The sequence below is a fragment of the Carcharodon carcharias genome, chromosome 5, assembly GCF_017639515.1.
Source record: "Carcharodon carcharias isolate sCarCar2 chromosome 5, sCarCar2.pri, whole genome shotgun sequence".
NCBI lineage: Eukaryota > Metazoa > Chordata > Chondrichthyes > Lamniformes > Lamnidae > Carcharodon > Carcharodon carcharias.
This window is the reverse complement of record NC_054471.1, coordinates 121,034,563-121,054,085: the sequence shown is the minus strand read 5'-3', so window position 1 is coordinate 121,054,085 and position 19,523 is coordinate 121,034,563. Positions and strand designations below refer to the sequence as shown.

Sequence of the window (19,523 nt, the reverse complement as noted above, 5' to 3'; positions counted from 1 at the left end):
CACCACTTCCCCCGCTTCACTGAACTTCCAATTCTGTAAACTCTACTTCTTGCAATAAACCTTACCTGAAGCACTGCTTTCCCCTTATGCATTGAATCCCACTATGAGTCAAATTCCCAAGCACTCACTTGGTCTCCGTTTCACTCAGGCATATTGTCCTTTACTGATCGCGCCCCTTACTGATTATGAAAGTGCCTTTGCAGTGTTGGCAACGTATTTTTCTATTTTTAGATTATTTTCTTGTTGAAAACTCAATGAGATAAGATCTTCAAATTTGCAATAAAGCTGATGCAGACAAGTTCCTCACGAAAAAGTTAAAAACTAATGCAGCTGCTTTTTTTTTAGAAAAAATTGTGATGAAAGGAATAAATAGGAAATTTCGCTAAAATGGGCATTTTTATGCTGATGTGTTGCCCATAAAGATTAGGTTAAAATGCCCAGACTGATTTCATGTTGTATGTTTCAGGCAATGAGGATAAAAATCATATCAGCTTAGACTTGGTGTGTAACCAAGCCTCAAAGGTGAAAAACAATGTTTTAACTCACTGTGCCACCAATTCCATTGAAATGGATCCTTGTGGAGATTAAATTGCATTCAGAATATAATTTTGGAATTATTTTAAAATAACACAATTTTGTTAAATGTTAACAAAGAAATTGGATTTACTGTTTGTTCATCCAGCTGTAAGAAATGTCCTTTCTTTGCAGTGCATTAGGTTGTCCGTACTCTCAGATCAACCTGAACAGAGAAAATGTGCTGCAAGATCGTGTGAGTGGAGAGGTACCAGCCTCTACTCCTGGTGTACTGAAGAGCAAGAGAGTGGAACTAGATGGAGTAGAAATAACCCCCAGTTTATCGAACATCACATCTCATGGGTCTGAGATTTTATTTCAATGTTGTTTTGCAGTTGAATGTGACATTTCATTTCTCTTTATTATCTCAGTTGATTCAATTATGTTTCTCAGATAAGTACTGAATATGATGTTACACACAGTTTTAGCTTAAGGATAACACATCATGGAATTGAAAACATTTTGCCTTAAGACAATTGTTGCTCGGTCCTTTATCCTCTGCAGATTTATATTTACGTATCCTTTAATTCTACTGCTTTTTTTTCTGTTCATTTCTATCTCTAAGTTTTATTTTTTAATTTTTTTTGCATTTTGGTAGCTGTTTTCTTTAATATTCAAGTTTTCCTTTTTTGATAAAACAGTTGCATATGCCCTATTTCACTATTAATTACCTTAAATAGTATTAAATATTATACAAAAATGGAAACATTCAGCAAGTATTACCTTAACTAGTTTTTCTTTCCCTTCGCCCTGGAAGTTTTCTAGTTGTTGCTTCTCCCAGATTACATGGCTGCAAGGAAGGGGAAGCGTGGTTAGTAGAGCCATGATACACTTGGTATCTTGAGTGTGGGGCAGGCTTTTCCTGCACATCATTTTCATATGTTTATATGTTCATATGATGCCATATAGTAGCTCACTCCAAGAACCTCCAATTTAGCTTCTTCCATGTCTTCATTCTCCTCTTTATAGTGATAACCCCATTGGGAAATCCATGCTGTCTGTATAAAACAGTCATTTGAGCTGAACACGTTAAAATTAATAGTAAAACTCCTGATTGACTAGCAAGATCAAATAAAGAGACAAGATAAAGCCACCTTTCAATGTGATATTCACCTTGGAGAGAGTTTTCTGCTGCACCTGTCACCATTTATAACGTGACAGTGATGCTTTTTTCTGGAAGTTCAAGGAAGTAGGTCAGAAGGATTACTTACGTCCTGTCGATTGTATTTATGTGTAATAGATCAGGATTGAGGCCTGCTGATTTTTTGAATGATACCTTAAAAGTAGCCTTCAGTGGTGGTAGTAGCCTCTAAGAAGATATTTTATCCTGTTTTGTGTCCTCAAATTGGTGGTAATTCAGAGTAAAATACAACCATGCTGAACTTTTTTAAACTAATTCTTCACAACCCTCTTGCTCTGTTCTCTGTACATAGGGAGTTCTGCTTTCAATTAGTGGGAGAGAGTTACATGACAATTATGGGACGAGAAGCTCAGCTAGATGGTTCAGAGGATAAACAGCTTATTCTCCTACTGAAAAGGAAAACATTCCTCCTCATCTCTGTCTTAAATGAGCAACCTTATTTTTAAACAGTGACCCCCTATTTCTAGATTCTCCTACAAGAGGAAATACCCTATCCACATCCACCCTGTCAGGACCCCTCAGAATCTTAAAGGGTTCAATCAAGTCACCTCTTACTCTTCTAAATTCCGGCGGATACAAGTCCCAACTTTCCTCATAAAACAACCTGTCTATTCCTGGTGTTAATCAAGTAAAACTTCTCTGAACTGCTAATGCATTTCCTTAAATAAGGAGATCAGTACTGTACACAATATTCCAGATGTGGTCCCACCAGTGCCCTGTATAACTGAAGCATAACCTTCCTACTTTTGTGATCAATTCCCTGCAATAAATGATAACATTCTATTAGATTTCCTAATTACTTGCTCTACCTGCATATTAGCCTTTTGTGATTCATGCACTAGGACACCCAGGTCCCTCTGAATCACAGAGCTCTGCAACCTCTCACCATTTAGATAATAGGCTTTTTTATTCTTCCTGCCAAAATGAATAATTTCACATTTGCCCAAATTATACTGCATTTACCAGATCTTTGTGCACTCACTTAACCTATCTATGTCACTTTGTAGCCTCCTTATGCCCTCTTTATAATTTATCTTTGTCTCATCAGCAAATTTAGCAACCATTCTTTCAGCCCCTTCATCCAAATCATTTATATAAATTGTAAAAAGTTGAGGCCCCAGCACTGATCCCTATGACACACCACTCGTCTCATCCTGCCAACCAGAAAAAGACCCACTTATGCCAACTCTGCTTCATGTTAGCTAGCCAATCTTCTATCCATACCAATATGTTATCCCCTACACCATGAGCTTTATTTTCTGCACTAACCTTTGATGTGGCACTTTATCAAATGCCTTCTGGAAATCTAAGTACAGTACATTCACTGTTCCCCTTCATCCACAGCGCATGTGACTCCTTCAAAGAACTCCAATAAATTGGTTAAGCATGATTTCCCTTTCATTTCCCAGAAATGTTAGGGAACCAAGGGTCTAGTGAGAGGGAGGAATTGAAGAAAATCAAAATTAGTAAAAAAAAAAAATGGTGCTAGAGAAATTAATTAGGGGTTAAAGGCTGAAAAATCCCCAGGGCCTGATGTATCCCAGAGTACTAAAGGAAATGGCCCTAGAAATAATGGATGCACTGGTGGTCATGTTCCAAAATTCTATAGACGCTGGAGGAGTTCCTACAGATTGAAGGGTGGCAAATGTAACCCCACTAATTAAAAAAGGAGGGAGAGAAAAAAAGAGAATTGCAGACCAGTTAGCCTAATATCAGTAGTGGGGAAAATGCTAGTCTATTTTAGAAGGCGTGGCAACAACATTCGGAAAGCATTAACAGGATTAGACAAAGTCAGCGTGGGTTCATGAAAGGAAAATCATGCCTAACTAATCTACTGGAGTTTTTTGAGGATGTAACTAGTAGAATAGATAAGGGAAAACCAGTGGATGTGGTGTATTTGGATTTCAAGAAAACTTTTGATAAGGTCCCACATAAGAAGCTAGTGGGCAGAATTAAAGCATTTGGGATTGGGGGTAATATACTGGCATGGATTGAGAATTGGTTGACAGACCGGAAACAGAGTGGGAATAAATGGGTCTTTTTCCAGGTGGCAGGTGGTGACTAGTGGTGTACCGCAGGGATCAGTGCTTGGGCCCCAGCTATTCACGATATATATAAATGACTTGGATAAGGAAACCAAATGTAATATTTCCAAGTTTGTGGATGACACAAAACTGGTGGGGGGTGTTGTGAGGAGGATGCAAGGAGGTTTCAGGATGATTTAGACAAGTTGTGTGTGTGGGCAAACACATGACATGCGGTATAATGTGGATAAATGTGAAGTTATACGCTTTGGTGTGAAAAAACAAAGGCAGAGTATTATTTAAATGGTGGTATATTGAGAAATTTGGATGTACAAAGGGATCTGGGTGTCCTTGTACACCATTCAATGAAAGTAAGCAGGTGCAGCAAGCAATTGGGAAGGCAAATGGGATGTTGGCCTTCATTGCAAGAGGATTTGAGTTCAGAAGTAGAGATGTCTTACTGCAGTTATACAAGGCCTTGGTGAGATCACACCTGGAGTATTGTGTGCAGTTTTAGTCTCCCTACCTAAGAAAAGATATATTTGCTATAGAGGGAGTGCAGCAAAGATTCACCAGGCTGATACCGGGAATGGTAGGACTGTCATATGAGGAGAGATTGGTTCAACTGAACCTGTATTCACTAGAGTTTAGAAGAATGAGAGGGGATCTGATTGAAACATATAAAATTCTAACGGGGGTAGACAGACTAGATGCAGGGAGGATGTTTCCCCTGGTTGGGGAGCCTAGAGCCAGGGGCCACAGTTTCAGGTATTGAGCAGGCCATTTAGGACTGGGATGAGGAAAAATTTCTTCACTCGGAGGGTGGGCAACCTGTGGAATTCTCTGCCACAGAAGGCTGTGGAGGCTGGGTCACTGAGTATGTTCAAGAAAGAAATTTATAATTTTTTGGAGAGGGGCATCAAGCGGTATGGTGAGAAAGCAAGAATATGGTGTTGAGATAGAGAATCAGCCATGATCATATTGAATGGTGGAGCAGGCTCAAAGGGCCAAATGAGCTACTTCTGCTCCTAGTTTCTTTGTTTCTATGGTGCATGAAAAACCAATGCCTGCTGATATCTAAAATATGGAGTTCATATTTTCTAATCACTGTTATTTGTCAATCTCTACCTGACTCAAGGCGGCTAAAGCCCCTTTTGGATTTTCAAGGCTAACAATATTTGGAATCAAAATCTTGCTACACTAAAGCTAACTCAATTCAGGGCCTGTGTCTACAAAATCTCATTAAAAGCTTACCAAAAAACTACCACACCTTGCAAAACTGGAACAGAATGAACAAATACAGCTAAGAACAGTGCAGGTACTGGTCATGGTTGGCATAGGTTGGAGGTCATATTGTAATAAAAGCCTGTACTTTCTCAGATGGTTTGCAGCAGCATTGAACCCCTGTTTGAAATTTGGAAATATTTGACATTGACCGACTACTTAAGGTGCTGGGCATGGATCCTGTGCTGTAAACCTGAGTTTTTTTTTGTTCGTGGGATATGAGCATTACTGGCAAGGCCACCATTTGTTGTCCACCTCTAATCACCCTTGAGAATATAGCAGTGAGCTGCCTTCTTGAACCACTGCAGTCCACGTGGTGTAGGAACACTCAGTGCTGTTAGGGGGAGAGTTCCAGGATTTTGGCCCAGTGACAGTGAAGGACTGATGATATATTTCCAAGTTAGGATGATGTTAGGCTTGGAGAGAAAATTGTAGGTGGTGGTGTTCCTTTTGCCTCCTGCCCTTGCCCTTCTAGATGGGTTTGGAAGGTGCTGCTGAGGGAGACTTGATGAGGTGCTGCAATGCATCCTGTATATGGTATATACTGTTGTTCCTATATAGCAGCATCTTCAGTTATGAAAGAAAGGATATGCATTTTGAGAATTATTGCATCTGTTTCTGAAGTCAGATTGAATTATTTACTGTATCTGATTTTGAGCTTATTACTTATTGCTCAACGATCTATCAGTAACCCACAGTGCATGACAATATTTTTCTGAGAGACATTTTGCTATAAAAGAATGCCAGTGCCTTTGCTCTATAGTTAAGATTCTAATTTTTAAGCTTTGTGATAGTAAGACTTTTGTTATCTTTAATAATCAAAGTGTTCATTAATACATTTCCTTTGCCATATATCCAAATTCCAATTCTAGTCACTGGCTTCTCACATAGATCCCATATTATGCACACAAGGAGCATATGATATGAATGATTTGAAGACTTGTCAGCTCACTTTCCTTTAGCTATTTACAACAATCTTTAATATAGGAGAACAAGTTGCACGGTGGCAAATAGCAATATAATAGTGGTTCAGGAATAGGAAAGATCAGATAGACTGCTTTGCATTACACCAAGGCAGGTTTGGAGCGTATGGACGTAAATGTATGGAGCATGCTGGTAAAAGTTGGTGAGCTACAGGCAAAAACCGTCACGTGGGACAATAGCATTATATCAATAACAGACCTGGATCAAAGAAAGGGAGGTTTGGGAGCTTAATATTCCTGGCAACAAAGTATTCAGGAAAGATGGGGAAGGAAAAAGGAGAGGAGGCATTATTAATCAAATAACCTATTACGGCAATGGAGAAGGATGATGTAATGAAGGGGTTAAAGACATTGTCTGTTTGGTTGGAATTACTGAACAAAAGAGCCTTTATGCTGCTAGGTGTACATGATAGGCTGCCACCAAATATTGGGAAGGCAATAGAGAATCACATTTGCAGGCAAATGACAGAAATATGCAAGAACTACGGAGTAATAATAATGGGAACTTCAGTTATCCTGATATAAACTGGGTTAGTAACAGTGTAAAGGAAGAAGAGGTGGAGGAATTCCTGAAATGTGTTCAAGAGAATTTTCTTGATCAGTGTGTTTAATACATATGAACATTCGAATTATGAGCAGGAGTAGGCGATTCGGCCCTTCAAGCCTTCTCTGCCTTTCAGTAAGATCATGGCTGATCTGATTGTGGCCACAACTCCACATTCCCCCTATTCCTGATAACCTTTTGCAAATCAAAAATCTATCTACCTCTGCCTTAAAAATATTCATTGACCCTGCCTCCGCTGCTTTTTAGGGAAGAGAATTCCAAAAATTCACCACCCTTAGAAAATTTCTTCTTGTCTCCATCTTAAATGGGAGAGCCCTTATTTTTAAACTGCCCCCTTGTTCTAGTCTCACTGACAAGGCAAAACATCCTTTCAGCATCCACCCAGTCAAGTCCTCTCAGGATTTTTATGTTTCAATAAGACCACCTCTCAATCTTCTAAGCTCCAATAGATCCAGGACCAGCCTATCCAACCTTTCCTCATAAGATAACCCCCCACCCACTCCACCAAATCCCAGGTGTAATTCTCAAAATGCACCTTCTTTGAACTGAATCTAACATATTTTATATCCTTCCTTCAATAAGGGGACCAAAACTCTACACAGTACACTACATATGGTCACCAATACCCTGTACAACTGTAGCAAAACGTCCCTACTTTTATGTTCCATTCCCCTGGTTATGATCGACAACATTCCATTTGTCTTCCTGATCACCTGTACCTGCATACTAACTTTTCCAGATTCATGTACCAGGATACCCAAATCCCTCTGTACTGTAGTGTTTTGTGATCTCTCTCCATTTATATAATATGCTGCCTATCTATTCTTCCTGCCAAAGTGGACAAGTTCAGATTTTCCATATTATATTACATCTGTCAAATCTTTTTGCCCACTCACTTAACCTATTTATGTCCCTTTGCAGACTCCTTATGTCTTCTTACAACTTACTTTTGTACCTATCTTTGTGTCATCAGAAAATCTGGTCAATACTTTTGATCCCTTCATCCAAATCATTTATATAAACTGTAAATAATTGAAGCTCTTGCACCGATCCCTGTGGCACTCCGCTCATCTCGCTTTGCCAACTCAAAAGAGACCCATTTATCCCTACTCTCTTCTTCCTGTTAACTAACCAATCCTACATCCATGCAAATGTGTTACCCTCTACACCATGAGCTCTTGTTTCCAGCCAATGGATCCAGTTCTGCAGAATGAAGTGAATAAAATAGAGCAAGTTTCAATGGGAGAAAATTTAGGGAACTGTGATCATGAGATCATCAGATTTAAAATAGTTATGGAAAAGTACAATAAAATGCAAAATTACTCCAATGGAGGAAGGCTAACTTCATTCGGTTGAAAAGAGGCTCTGGCCCAGGTAGTTTGGAAGAAAAATTAATGGACAAATCCATAATTAAACAATAGAAAACCTTCAAAACGGACCAGTTTGGGTACAAAGTATACATTGTCACTTGTGCCAGAAAGGAAGAACATCCAAAGCTGTAGCTCCTTTGAAGAATAGAAATTTTGAGATTAAAATGAGACAGGAAAAGAGGCTTATACTAATTATCGGGTTAGTAATACAAGGGAAAACCATGCTGAATAAAGAGTACAAAGCAGATAAGATAAAGGGAATATGAAGGGCAAGGAAAGAATATGAGAATTGATAGCAGCTAACATAAAAGGAAACCCAAAAGGAGTTTTAGAAACCCGTGAATAATAAAGATAGAAAGTGTGGGGCTGATTAGGAACCAGAAGGAAGAAGGCCTTGTGAAGGCATGAATGAGGTACTAAATGAGTATTTGGATCCGTCTTCACTAGGGAAGGGAATACTGCCAAAGTAGCAGCAAAAGAGGAGGCTGCAGCAATATTTAATAGACTGTAAATAGTTAAGATAAAAATGTTGGCAGTCATCAAAGTAGAAAAGTCATTCAGTCCAGATGGGATGCATCTTAGTTTACTGAAGGAAGTAAGGGTAGAAATTGCGGAGACTCTGGCCACAATTTTCCAATTCTCCTTTGGTATGAAGGTGATTTCTGAGGACTGGAGGATTATAAATGTTACAGGGCTGTTCAAACAAGGGAAGAGCAGTAAACCCAGTAGTTACACACGTGTCAGCCTAATATCAGTAATGGGGGATGTTTGAGAGACTGTAATCCAGGACAAAATTGATTGGTATTTGGAAAAATATGGGCTAATTAATGAAGGTCCACGTGAATCGTTAAAGGTCAATTATGTTTGAATAACTTGATCAGTTTCTTTGATGAATTAAGAGATGATTGAAGATATTGCAGTTAATATGTATATGGAATTTTAAAAGTTTGACTAGGTACCATATAATAGATCTGTTATCAAAATTAAAACCCATTGGGTTAAAGGGACAGTGGCTACTTGGATGCAAAATTGACGAAGTTACAGAAAGCAGAGTAGTGGTCACAAGTTAATTTTCAGACTACAGGGATGTATACAGTGTTGACTCTGTTTAGTCATATTTTGAATTCTCAAGTACCCTGTTGGCACATCCTTTATAATACAATATTTTCCCTCCTACTAATGTCCAACTAACTGACCTATAGTTTCCTGTTTTTTCTCCCTCATTTTCTGACAGCAGAGCTACATTTTGCTACCTTTCAATTCACGGGGACTGTTCTAGAATTGAGGGAATTCTGGAAGATTAAAACAATGCATCTACTATCTCTATCTCTGCAGCCACCTCTTTTAAAACCCTGGGATGTAGGATATCAGGACCAGGGATTTAATACATTTTATTCCCGTTACTTTCTCCAGTATTCTTTTTGTTTATTATTATCAATTACTTTCTGTTTTCTACTATTTCTGGAATGCTGTTTGTCTCCTACTGTGAAGACCAGCACAAAATATTTGGTTGACATCTCTCCTTATTTCCCATTATAATATTTCCTGCCTATCTTCTGAGATCCATGTTTACTTTCACTAATCTCTTCCTTATTTACATGTAAAAGGTCTGTTTTTATATTTCTCTCTGATTTACTTTCATTCTAGTTTTGCCCTCTTTCATCATTTCCTTGATCATCCTTTTCTGATTTTTAAAATCCTCCCAGTCCTGAGGCTCACTATACTTTTAGGCAACAATGTAAACCTCTTCTTTTAATCTAATGCTAGACAAGGTTGTACCACTTTTCTAATGGATCATTTTAATTCCTCAAGAGAATGTATATTCGTTGAGCATTGTGAATTATTTCTTTAAATGTTTTCTATTACTTCTCTACCATCATATTGTTTAGCTAATTTTCCAATTTACCTATGCTAACCCAGCTCTCATAGCCCCTTAAGAAGCTTTATTTAACTTTAAGACCTTCGTTTCAGACTTAACTGTATCACACTCTAATTTACTATGAAATTCTATCATGTTAAGATTACTTTCCCGAGGTGATCCTTCACTATAAAATCACCTAATTAACCCCATATCATTACATAATATTAGATGTAAAATGGTGATGTGAAACCATGCTTTATATCAAAAATTATTTTTGAATTTACTGGCTGGAAACCTGTAACTGATCTTTCTAAGAAAAAAGACTATAGCCACATCCTAGTGACTTGGGCTCTTAGTCAAAGATGGCTGCACAGAACAATACTAATTTGGCAGAAATTGGCAATCATGCAGGGTGAACATAGGAGACTTGATGTGGGCACTAAGAAAATGTCTAATTAGTACAATAGAGTAAATGTTGGCCAACGTCATTTTTAGGGCAGTGGGAATTTTGCTCCTCATTAACATGACATCTAATTTGGTAACTGCACTGAAGCTTCTAATTTGGTCTGCTGAATTCCTGAAGTAGAAAATATTTCATTTTACAGCACTAAATATTTCAATTTGAGTATAAAAGTTTATTGATTCAAATTTAAATATGCATTGTTTGATCTATAGGAAATTCTCAAAAGACCATTGGCCCTCAGAAGCTGCTGCCCAAGGAGAGAGGAATGCTGAAGACTCTATCTCTGATGATGAACCACCACGCAAGAAATCTCTTGTGTGTGCCAGCAAAGGAAGGAAATACCCCAGGTCAGTGTCCTGTACAAGTAGTTACTGTGATATGAATATCGAACATAAAATACTCAATACAAGATTGCTCTACTTAATTAGTGTTAACACTGACTACATGACTTGGTGTAACTGTGGAAGTCTCAGCCATGACGCATCTGAGTGATATTACATTTATATGTATTTATTCAATGGTGCCTATTTGTTATTTAATCTAATACAGAATTACCTTTATACTACTTTTAAAATAAACTCCAGCACAACAGCATCCAGTGTGATTTTTGCTGACTTTGTTAGATTTTGGAGGTCAATACATATTCTTGAATTTGTGCTTTGTGAACAAGATCATAACGAGTAAATGGAATGATACATCCCTATTTCTAGTTTTTGATTTGATTTTAATGGATCAACTTCGTGCAATTCCATATTGTAAGTAAAACACTTCACTGTGCTACAATCCCATGTACCGTGGAACCGGCAACTGAAAATCATTTGAAATTAAAAGATTGCAAGAATTCTTGGAGGGGTTTGTGGGAATGGGGTGGTATTTAAATAAAAACTGTGAACTGTTCCAGGGTGACATAAACTAGTACAAAACAATGTCGCCTATTGATCAGAGGCAGAATTAACATTTCAGTACATGAGCTAATGTAATAATATGCTAGGACCGTGTATACAGATAACTGAATACACATTCATTCCCCTACCTCATCTTTCATTGAGGAATGCAGTGCTTTTAAGATGTTCGATGTTACTGAGATGACACCTAGAAGATGCTTCGCTATATGCTCTACAAAGTTTGCTGCTGAGATGAGAACTTAGTAAGTGCCTAACAAACAAGACAAATCTCATCCACCTACAGTGCTCCTCAAATTACCTTAAAACTGTGATTGCAGAAACGAAGAACAAGTTAAAAATATTTGATGCTGTGCTGATTTAGTTAATAAAATAATTCCTATTTGTCCTGATTGGACTTGTATTACTTTCACAGAATTCATTTTAATGCCCTCATATTTAATTCTATCTACTAATAAATTAGGTTACCAATAAATGTAATATGTGAAGATTTGAAACCAACTGATTATGGGTGGATCTGGATAATAATTTACCATGTGAATAACAATAGGTGAAAATGATCAGATTATATTTCATCATAAGTAGTAATATTTATTATACTCTTTTCAGAGCTGCTAAGTGAGATATGATCGTAAACCCTGCTGAATATAGGTACTGAAACAAATATACTGATCTTGTGCTGTTTCCACTGCCAGTGCTATAAATAGCATTGGGAAGGCTTTAAATTGCCAGGGTGGGCAGATGTCAGTGCATGCAGAAGACTAAAGAAGCAAAATATACTGGCGTGTTGCGAAGCTGGCTGACTTCCGCATTTAACTTTGTTTGTTGTATGTGGGTCTACAGTTAACTAATGCTAAAAGGCAATTGATCACATCTTTAACCTTGGATTATGTCTTTAACTGCCCGTGCAGGGATTTCCTGGGCTGTCTGAAACTTGCCAGGTTGAAGAAGGCAATGACCAAGCTGAACAATTGACAGATTGGAAAGCTTTTTGCATACTAAGATCAAACAGCTGCTTCATTGGCTAGGTGAAAAGCTTTGCTCAAAGGACCTGTTCTGAGTGTGTGCTGTCACTGCTTTGGAGGTGATTTCGAAGACTTTGGAGGTCATTTCTGCTATCTTGGACTTCTTTGCCATTGATCTGCACTTTTCCAGTTGTCGACCTTTAGGTCAGCAGAGAAGCCGCTTATTCAGCTCCGCCTTGGATCTCTGGTGCAAAACAAGAGGAGCAACACTAGTAGGAACAGTAGCAGCCTTCTACTCAGCCATCTGCCACTCCACAAGACCCAGGGGCTGAACACTGAACCCCAGATCGCATGAGGTGATACCCAACATATTCTCCAGCAGAAGATAAGCTTTCTGGACATGACTGAACTGCAATGCCTCTGGAGACTCTGGTCTCCTTAGCATGTTGCTGACTTTGGCAGACTCCTGGGACAAGATCTGCTGCCAAGGGGATCATTTGGGCATGGATTTTCATTGACAGCCAAGGTCACCACATTGCTGAATTTCTTTTCCTCTGGCTCATTTCAGGGGTTTTCTGGTGGCACCTCACAGTTTCTGCACACACGTATATCCCCCAGGTTATCTTTTTCAGGGTCACCACTTATCGCCATTTTGCAACTGATGAGGTCAGTCTGAGGGTCCTGGGAGTTGCTGCTCTGTCTGGGATCCCACAGGTACACGGAGCCATAGGTTGCAAATCGAGGCACCCTTGGATCAACCAGCAGTATTCATCAATTGAAAGCAATTCCACTCCATTCCGCTGTGAAGAAGAGTCATACGGACTCGAAACGTTAACTCTGTCTTTCTCTCCACAGGTGCTGTCAGACCTGCTGAGTTTTTCCAGCACTTGTTTTTGTTCCACTCCATTAATGTTCAACTGGCATGTAAGCACTGAAAGATCATTGTGCAAGTTTGTGCAATATACCCAGGAAACTGCCATACTTCAACCTGCACCAGCCAAATCTTCCACAGGTTTTCGTAACTCCAAGCAGAATCAGCAAATGGCTCTTTGAAGACAAAGACTGCCCTGTAAGGATGTGGCTGATAGCACTGGTCAGGATCTTTACACTGATGCCCAGAGAAGTTACATTAGAAGCCACATACACATAAGGGAGGTCATCGAGCAAGCAATCTAGATGCTGAAGAAGTGATTTAAGTTGCTGGACAGAGCTGGGGTCACACTTCAGTATGTACCAGCAAAAGTATCTGGAATGACAGTGATCTGCAGCAGAGGGTTACCACAGGAGGGGGAACTGCACTGCATCTTCGAAAGAGGGGTGAAAAGAAGAATAGCAGCAGGAAGGAGGTGGCCGGGGTACCACAAACTAAGCAGCAGCAAACTTAGTTGCCAGTGGTGTCTGGGATGCACTCAGCTAATCTGAAGCAGTGCAGTTATCTGGCACAACAGTGCTGAACATTCCATCCCTTTTTTTATTGATACTCATTCATCTTATAGAACCATAGAAAAGATACAGCACAGAAGGAGGCCATTTGGCCCATCTTGTCCATGCCAGCCCGATGATGCAGGGGCCCTTTCTAATCCCACCTTCCTGCACCTGGCTCATAGCCCTGCAGCTTACAGCACTTAAGGTGCAGATCCAGGTACTTTTAAAAAGAGTTTAACATTTCTGCCTCTACCACCAATGTGGGCAATGAATTCCAGATTATCATCTGCATAAAAAAAGTTCTTCCTCATGTCCCCCCTACACCCTCTGCCACTTATCTTGAATCTATGTCCCCTGGTTCTAGAATTCTCCATCAAGGGTAACTATTTTATCCTGTCCACTCTATCTATTCCCCTCAGTTTTGTACACCTCAATCAAGTCACCTCTCAGCCTCCTTTGTTCTAAGGAAAATAACCCCAACCTATTCAGTGTCTCCTTGTAGCTACACTTTTCTAACCCTGGCAACATTCCTGTAAACCTCCTCTGCACTTTCTTCAGAGCTATTACATCCTTCCTGTAATGTGGTGATCAGAACTGCACACAATACTCCAGTTGTGGCCTCAGCAGTGTTTTACACAATTCCATCATGATATCCTTACTTTTATATTCTATATCTCTGCCAATGAAGGAGAGCATTCTATATGCCTTCTTTACAACCTTGTCTACTTGAACTGCTGCCTTCAGGGATCTGTGTACTCGTACGCCAAGATCTCTCACTTCATCTACCCCTCTTAGTATATTCCCATTTCTTTTGTAATGCCTGTAACTGTTTGACCTCCCTAAATGTATGACCTCACACTGCTCTATGTTAAACTCCATCTGCCACTTTACTGCCCACTCCTCCAACCCATCTATATAGTTTTAGAGATTATGGCTATCCTCTACACTATCCAGTACTCAGCCAATCTTTGTGTCACCTGCAAATTTCCCAATCGTGCCTACTGTCATACCATTTTCCTCAAAGCTGAAGGTCACATGGCAAATGAAAGGCATTGGTGAGGATGACTTGACAAGGCTTTAAACAAAGTTCATGCATGATAAATATTGATGATAAAACTAAAAAATTTAACAAACTTTTAAACATCAAAGTTATTTACCTTGTGAAATTACAAAGTTTACTTATTCCACCTACTCAGTGTAACCCCTGTGGCTTCAGCAGAGCTGTAGGCTGGCTGCTCTTCTCTTGCTTTGACTGTCCAGATGTTCCTGGCTGATATCCTCAGGGTTATGGATTTCTTGAGGACCCTGCCAAAGATGACCACTCATGCATCTGTGCAGGACAGACTTGGCCATCTGGATAGGAGAAAGCATGTGAGGCACTGACTGAGGGTGGGGATGGGAGAACAGGTAAGTAAGAGGGTAGGAATGGAAGTTTTTTGTGCAGTGATCCACTTTCATGCCCCCTTTCCCCAACTTCCCTCTCATGGTCAACCCACACTTGCCTGCTAGTCAAGAACTGGAGTGCACTTCGCTGCACTTGACTGGCTTTGAGTGGCTAAGACAATGATTTCTCCATCCTATTTAAGCTGGCAGACTGGATGTGCAGGTCGTTGGTTAGGGCCAGCCTGCACACAGTTGCCTGCTGCATTAGATATTCCATGAAGGTAGCCATTCTTTCCATGCAGGCAGACATCAGCACTAAGACCTGAGACAGCATGGCACTCGTAGTGGTGTCAGAATTGCAGCAGGTGTGGAATTGGTACACTTTTGTTTCTTGGTTTGTGTTCTCACAAACATACACAGCCTCTTGTATTCAGAAAAAAACACTCATTTTACCTGAATAAACTTTTTAAAGTTTATTCTCATCAAATATTTTTAAAACACTGAGAAATTGCTAGAAACGTATGCGTTCAGTCAGAACATCTAGAAATCCAGGGATATGAATCTTCAGTTATGCGGAGATACTAGAGAAGCTGTGATTATTCTCCTTATAGCAGAGAAGGCTAAGGGGAGGTTTTAGTAGAGGTGTCCAAAATCAAGCGTTAAATAGAATCGGAAAGAGACTGATTCCACTAGCAGAAGGATAAGTAACCACAGGACACAGATTTAAGATACTTGGCAAAAGAACTAGAGGGGAGATGGGGAGAAATATTTTTACGCAGCGAGTTGTTATTGTCTGGAGTGCACTGCCTGTAGGGGGGTAGAAGCAGATTGAGCAACAGCTTGCAAAAGGGAATTGAACTTGTACTTGAAGAAGAAGAAAAAAGTTGCAGGCTGTGGGACTAATTGTATGGCTCTTTCAAAGAGGTGGCAGAGGCACGTTAAACCAAATGCTCTCCTTCCACACCATATGATCCTACAAATACAAAAGCATTCAAATTGGAATTGGTTTTGAATCATCAAACCTCTATCTTGGATGCATGCTTAATATTTCATCTTATTGAAAATGTTCTAAGTGAGGATGCAGCTTTATAAGTTAATTAAATGTGTGAGTTGGGATTTCTTTTTGAAAAAGTAATAAAAATAGTTGTTTATCAAGTCCGTGGAAAACAACTGGTGGAAAAATGTGTTTGGACTATTCAAACATGGCATTAAATTTATGTAACATCTTTTACTCTATTTCTTTGGCTATCATGAGGTGCGAAGCCTTGAAAGAAAGCATCTGATTGTTAAGCTAACAATGTCAGGAAAAAATTACTTCACTTCAGAGGTGAAATGTTCTCCTGTTTCTTCCAGAAGCAATTCTCTTAGGAAATTTCTGATTTAAAATTTAATTTTCATCCTGTTCATCGATTTAGCATATTACCGTAGGGCTAATATAACTGTAATGTTGAGGATCTGAAAATTCTCTTGACAGTATAAATCACCTGATGTGAAGACAATAGGCAAAAATGAGAGGAGGAAAACCATTTTATGGTGTAAATCTGATGCATTTGGCTTTTGCACCAACCATTTAACATTAACTTAAAAGTCAGATTTGAACATGAAAGCATAGGGTAAATGATTTCAGGTTACAGGTTACATTTATGTCAGCGTAGAAGTCCAAAGAGATATAGCAATGAATTTGATGGAAATGAATCCCGATTCTGCTTTAATGTGGCTTGTAATTTTCAGAGAAGAATTCGAATTATCTGCATTTTCAGACTAGCAGTAGGAGAATGTTAACAGTATTTGATTTTGAAGTAATATGACAGTATGGTACTGGACTGGGTGGTTAGTACAATGGTGATTATGAATATATTTTAGAAAAATAAACTTTCCAGTGCTCTTAGAAAACCTTTTAAAATGAGGAAGTTGGTCATTTTTTCTGCTATATTTACTAACACAATTCTAAAGCTGTCTGTTAATTGTTTGAGCGTTGAAGAAAAAGTAGCCAATTGTTGATGTCTTAAATAATTGTCAGTAGGATAAGTTGGAGTTCCCACAGTGGCTCAGTTGCACACTGGGTAATTCTGCTGAGCCATAAGTTAGACTTTCCAATGAATGTTGATGTTTAACATTAATATTTACAATGGATGTAATGGAACCATATTGAAAATCTAGGTCATATAGCATATAAAAATGACATGTTCGATCTACAGCCTGTATTGAATTGACTGATCTCAGCTTGGGCAACAGTATGGCCACTAACTTACCCTCCTGGGTGACTAAGAGGAAACTCAGCCAAAATTCTAACTCTAGTTACCATCAACATAGCCCTTCTGGAAAGCTACGTTCTGTGTTTGAATGGCCTGTCGGCACTTGCTTTTTAGACTCATGCATGAAAAATGGTACTTGAGCATTAGAACTGTATCACAGTAAGCAGTCAGTGCATTCAAGCGAGCAGAAGAGAAGAAAGTTGATAAGAATACAGATGAAGACCTACATTGGACTAAGAAGCTGAATGACAGGTTTTAAAAAAAACACAGCATGGATTTTAGTGCTTCAACATGTTATGGGGCTTCATTAATCTTAAGTTAAGTTAAGAATTGTATACGACTCAACTCAGTTCTCATCAATTGGGGTCTACACTGGAGTGCTGCTTTGGGCTGCAGTAGAGTGCTTAAGTTGAAGTTTGGACTGAGGGAGGTCGGTGAGGAGGGAACGAGGTGGTCCTTTGAGTACCATCAGGTAAGTATTTACTACTTTTATCACTTATTGTTTTATTGTGTGGTTCATCATTTTTAAGGGCTATATTCAGTAACAAAGAGGAGTAAGGATGATGGGGCCTAGAGTAATTGATATTAAGTATCTCCCAAAAGGTTTAATTTAAAGGGGCAAGTCATGGCAGGGGAGCTCAAAGCCGTGGTGTGCTAGTCTTGCTCTATGTGGGAAGCCGGGAACATATCCGGTGCCCGGGGCCAGTGTCTGGGGGAAGTGTCTCCAGCTGCATCCGTGAGGTGGAGGGTATCGTGGATAGCACGTATGGAGAGGTGACCACACCGCAGGCTGAGTCCACAGGCAGGAATGGAATGGGTGACCAGTAGGCAGGCAGTGCAGAAATCTCCTGTGGCTATTCTCCTGCAAAACAGATATACCGCTTTGGATACTATTGAGGGGAATGGCCTCTCAGGGGAAAGCAGCAACAGCCAAATTTGTTTCACCACAGTTGGCTCTGCTGCACAGGAAAGGAGTAAAAAGTGGGAATGCAATAGTTATAGGGGATTCAATTGTAAGGGGAATAGTTAGGAATTTCTGTGGCCGCAAATGAGATTCCAGGATGGTATACCTCCCTGGTGCTAGGGTCAAGGATATCTCGGAGCGGTTACAGGACATTCTGAAGGGGGAGGGTGAACAGCCGGTGGTCGTAGTACATACGACATAGGTTTAAAAAAAGGGATGAGGTCCTAAAAGCAGAATATAGGGAGTTAGGAAGTAAGTTGAAAAGTAGGACCTGAAAGGTAGTGATCTCATGATTTCTACCAGTGCCAAGTGCTAGTCAGAGTAGAAATAGCAGGATATATCAGATGAATATGTGGCTGAAGAGATGGTGTGAGGGGGAGGGTTTCAGATTCCTGGGACATGGGGGATCGGTTCTGGGGGAGGTGGCACCAGTACAAACTGGTCGGGTTTACACCTGGGCAGAACCGGGACTGATGACCTAGGGGGAATATTTGCTAGAGTGGTTGGGGAGGGTTTGAACTAAAATGGTAGAGGAATGGAGACCTATGCAAGGAGTCAGAGGAGGGGGAAATCAAGGACAAGAACAAAAGACAGGGGAATAAGAAAAGTGATAGGCAGAGAAATCAAGGGCAAGAATCAAACAAGACCTCACTGAGAAATAGTGGGAACGGGACAAGTAATGTTAAAAAGACAAGCCTTAAGGCTTTGTGCCTTAATGCGAGGAGCATTTGCAATAAATTGGGTGAACTAACATCCATTAACATCTACAGTAGATGTAAACAGGTATATAGTCGGGATTATGGAGACGTGGCTGCAGGGTGGAACTGAACATCCAAGGGTATTCAGTATTTAGGAAGGACAGACAAAAAGGAACAGGTGGTGGAGTTGCTTTGCTGGTTAAAGAGGAAATTAATACAACAGTGAGGAAATATATTAGCTCCGACGATGCGGAATCTGTATGGGTAGAGCTGAGAAACACGAAGGGGCAAAAAATGTTAGTGGGGATTGTATATAGACCCCCAAACTGTAGTAGTGATGTTGGAAATGGCATTAAACAGGAAATTAGAGACGCATGCAATAAAGAAACATCTGTAATTATGGGTGACTTTAATCTGCATATAGATTGGGCAAATCAAATTAATAACAATACCGTAGAGGAGGATTTCCTGGAGTGTATATGGGATGGTTTTCTGGACCAATACATTGAGGAACCAACTAGAGAACAGGCTATCCTAGACTAGGTATTGTGTAATGAGAAAGGAATGATTGGCAATCTAGTTGTGCGAGGCCTCTTGGGGATGAGCGACCATAATATGATAGAATTCTTCATCAAGATGGAGAGTGACGTAGTTGATTCTGAGACTA

The 19,523-nt window shown here is 39.7% G+C and overlaps 1 protein-coding gene across 7 annotated transcripts in view; it reads left to right on the top strand.

Moving 5' to 3' along the window:
- Positions 1-19,523, top strand: part of l3mbtl3 (L3MBTL histone methyl-lysine binding protein 3) — a 185,840-nt gene that overhangs the window by 109,160 nt on the left and 57,157 nt on the right. For all 7 annotated transcript variants that reach the window (XM_041188292.1, XM_041188287.1, XM_041188293.1 and 4 more), the window contains 2 exons: positions 709-876; positions 10,477-10,611. In XM_041188292.1, coding sequence (XP_041044226.1) covers positions 709-876; positions 10,477-10,611 — 303 coding nt within the window. The remainder of the gene's footprint in view (positions 1-708; positions 877-10,476; positions 10,612-19,523) is intronic.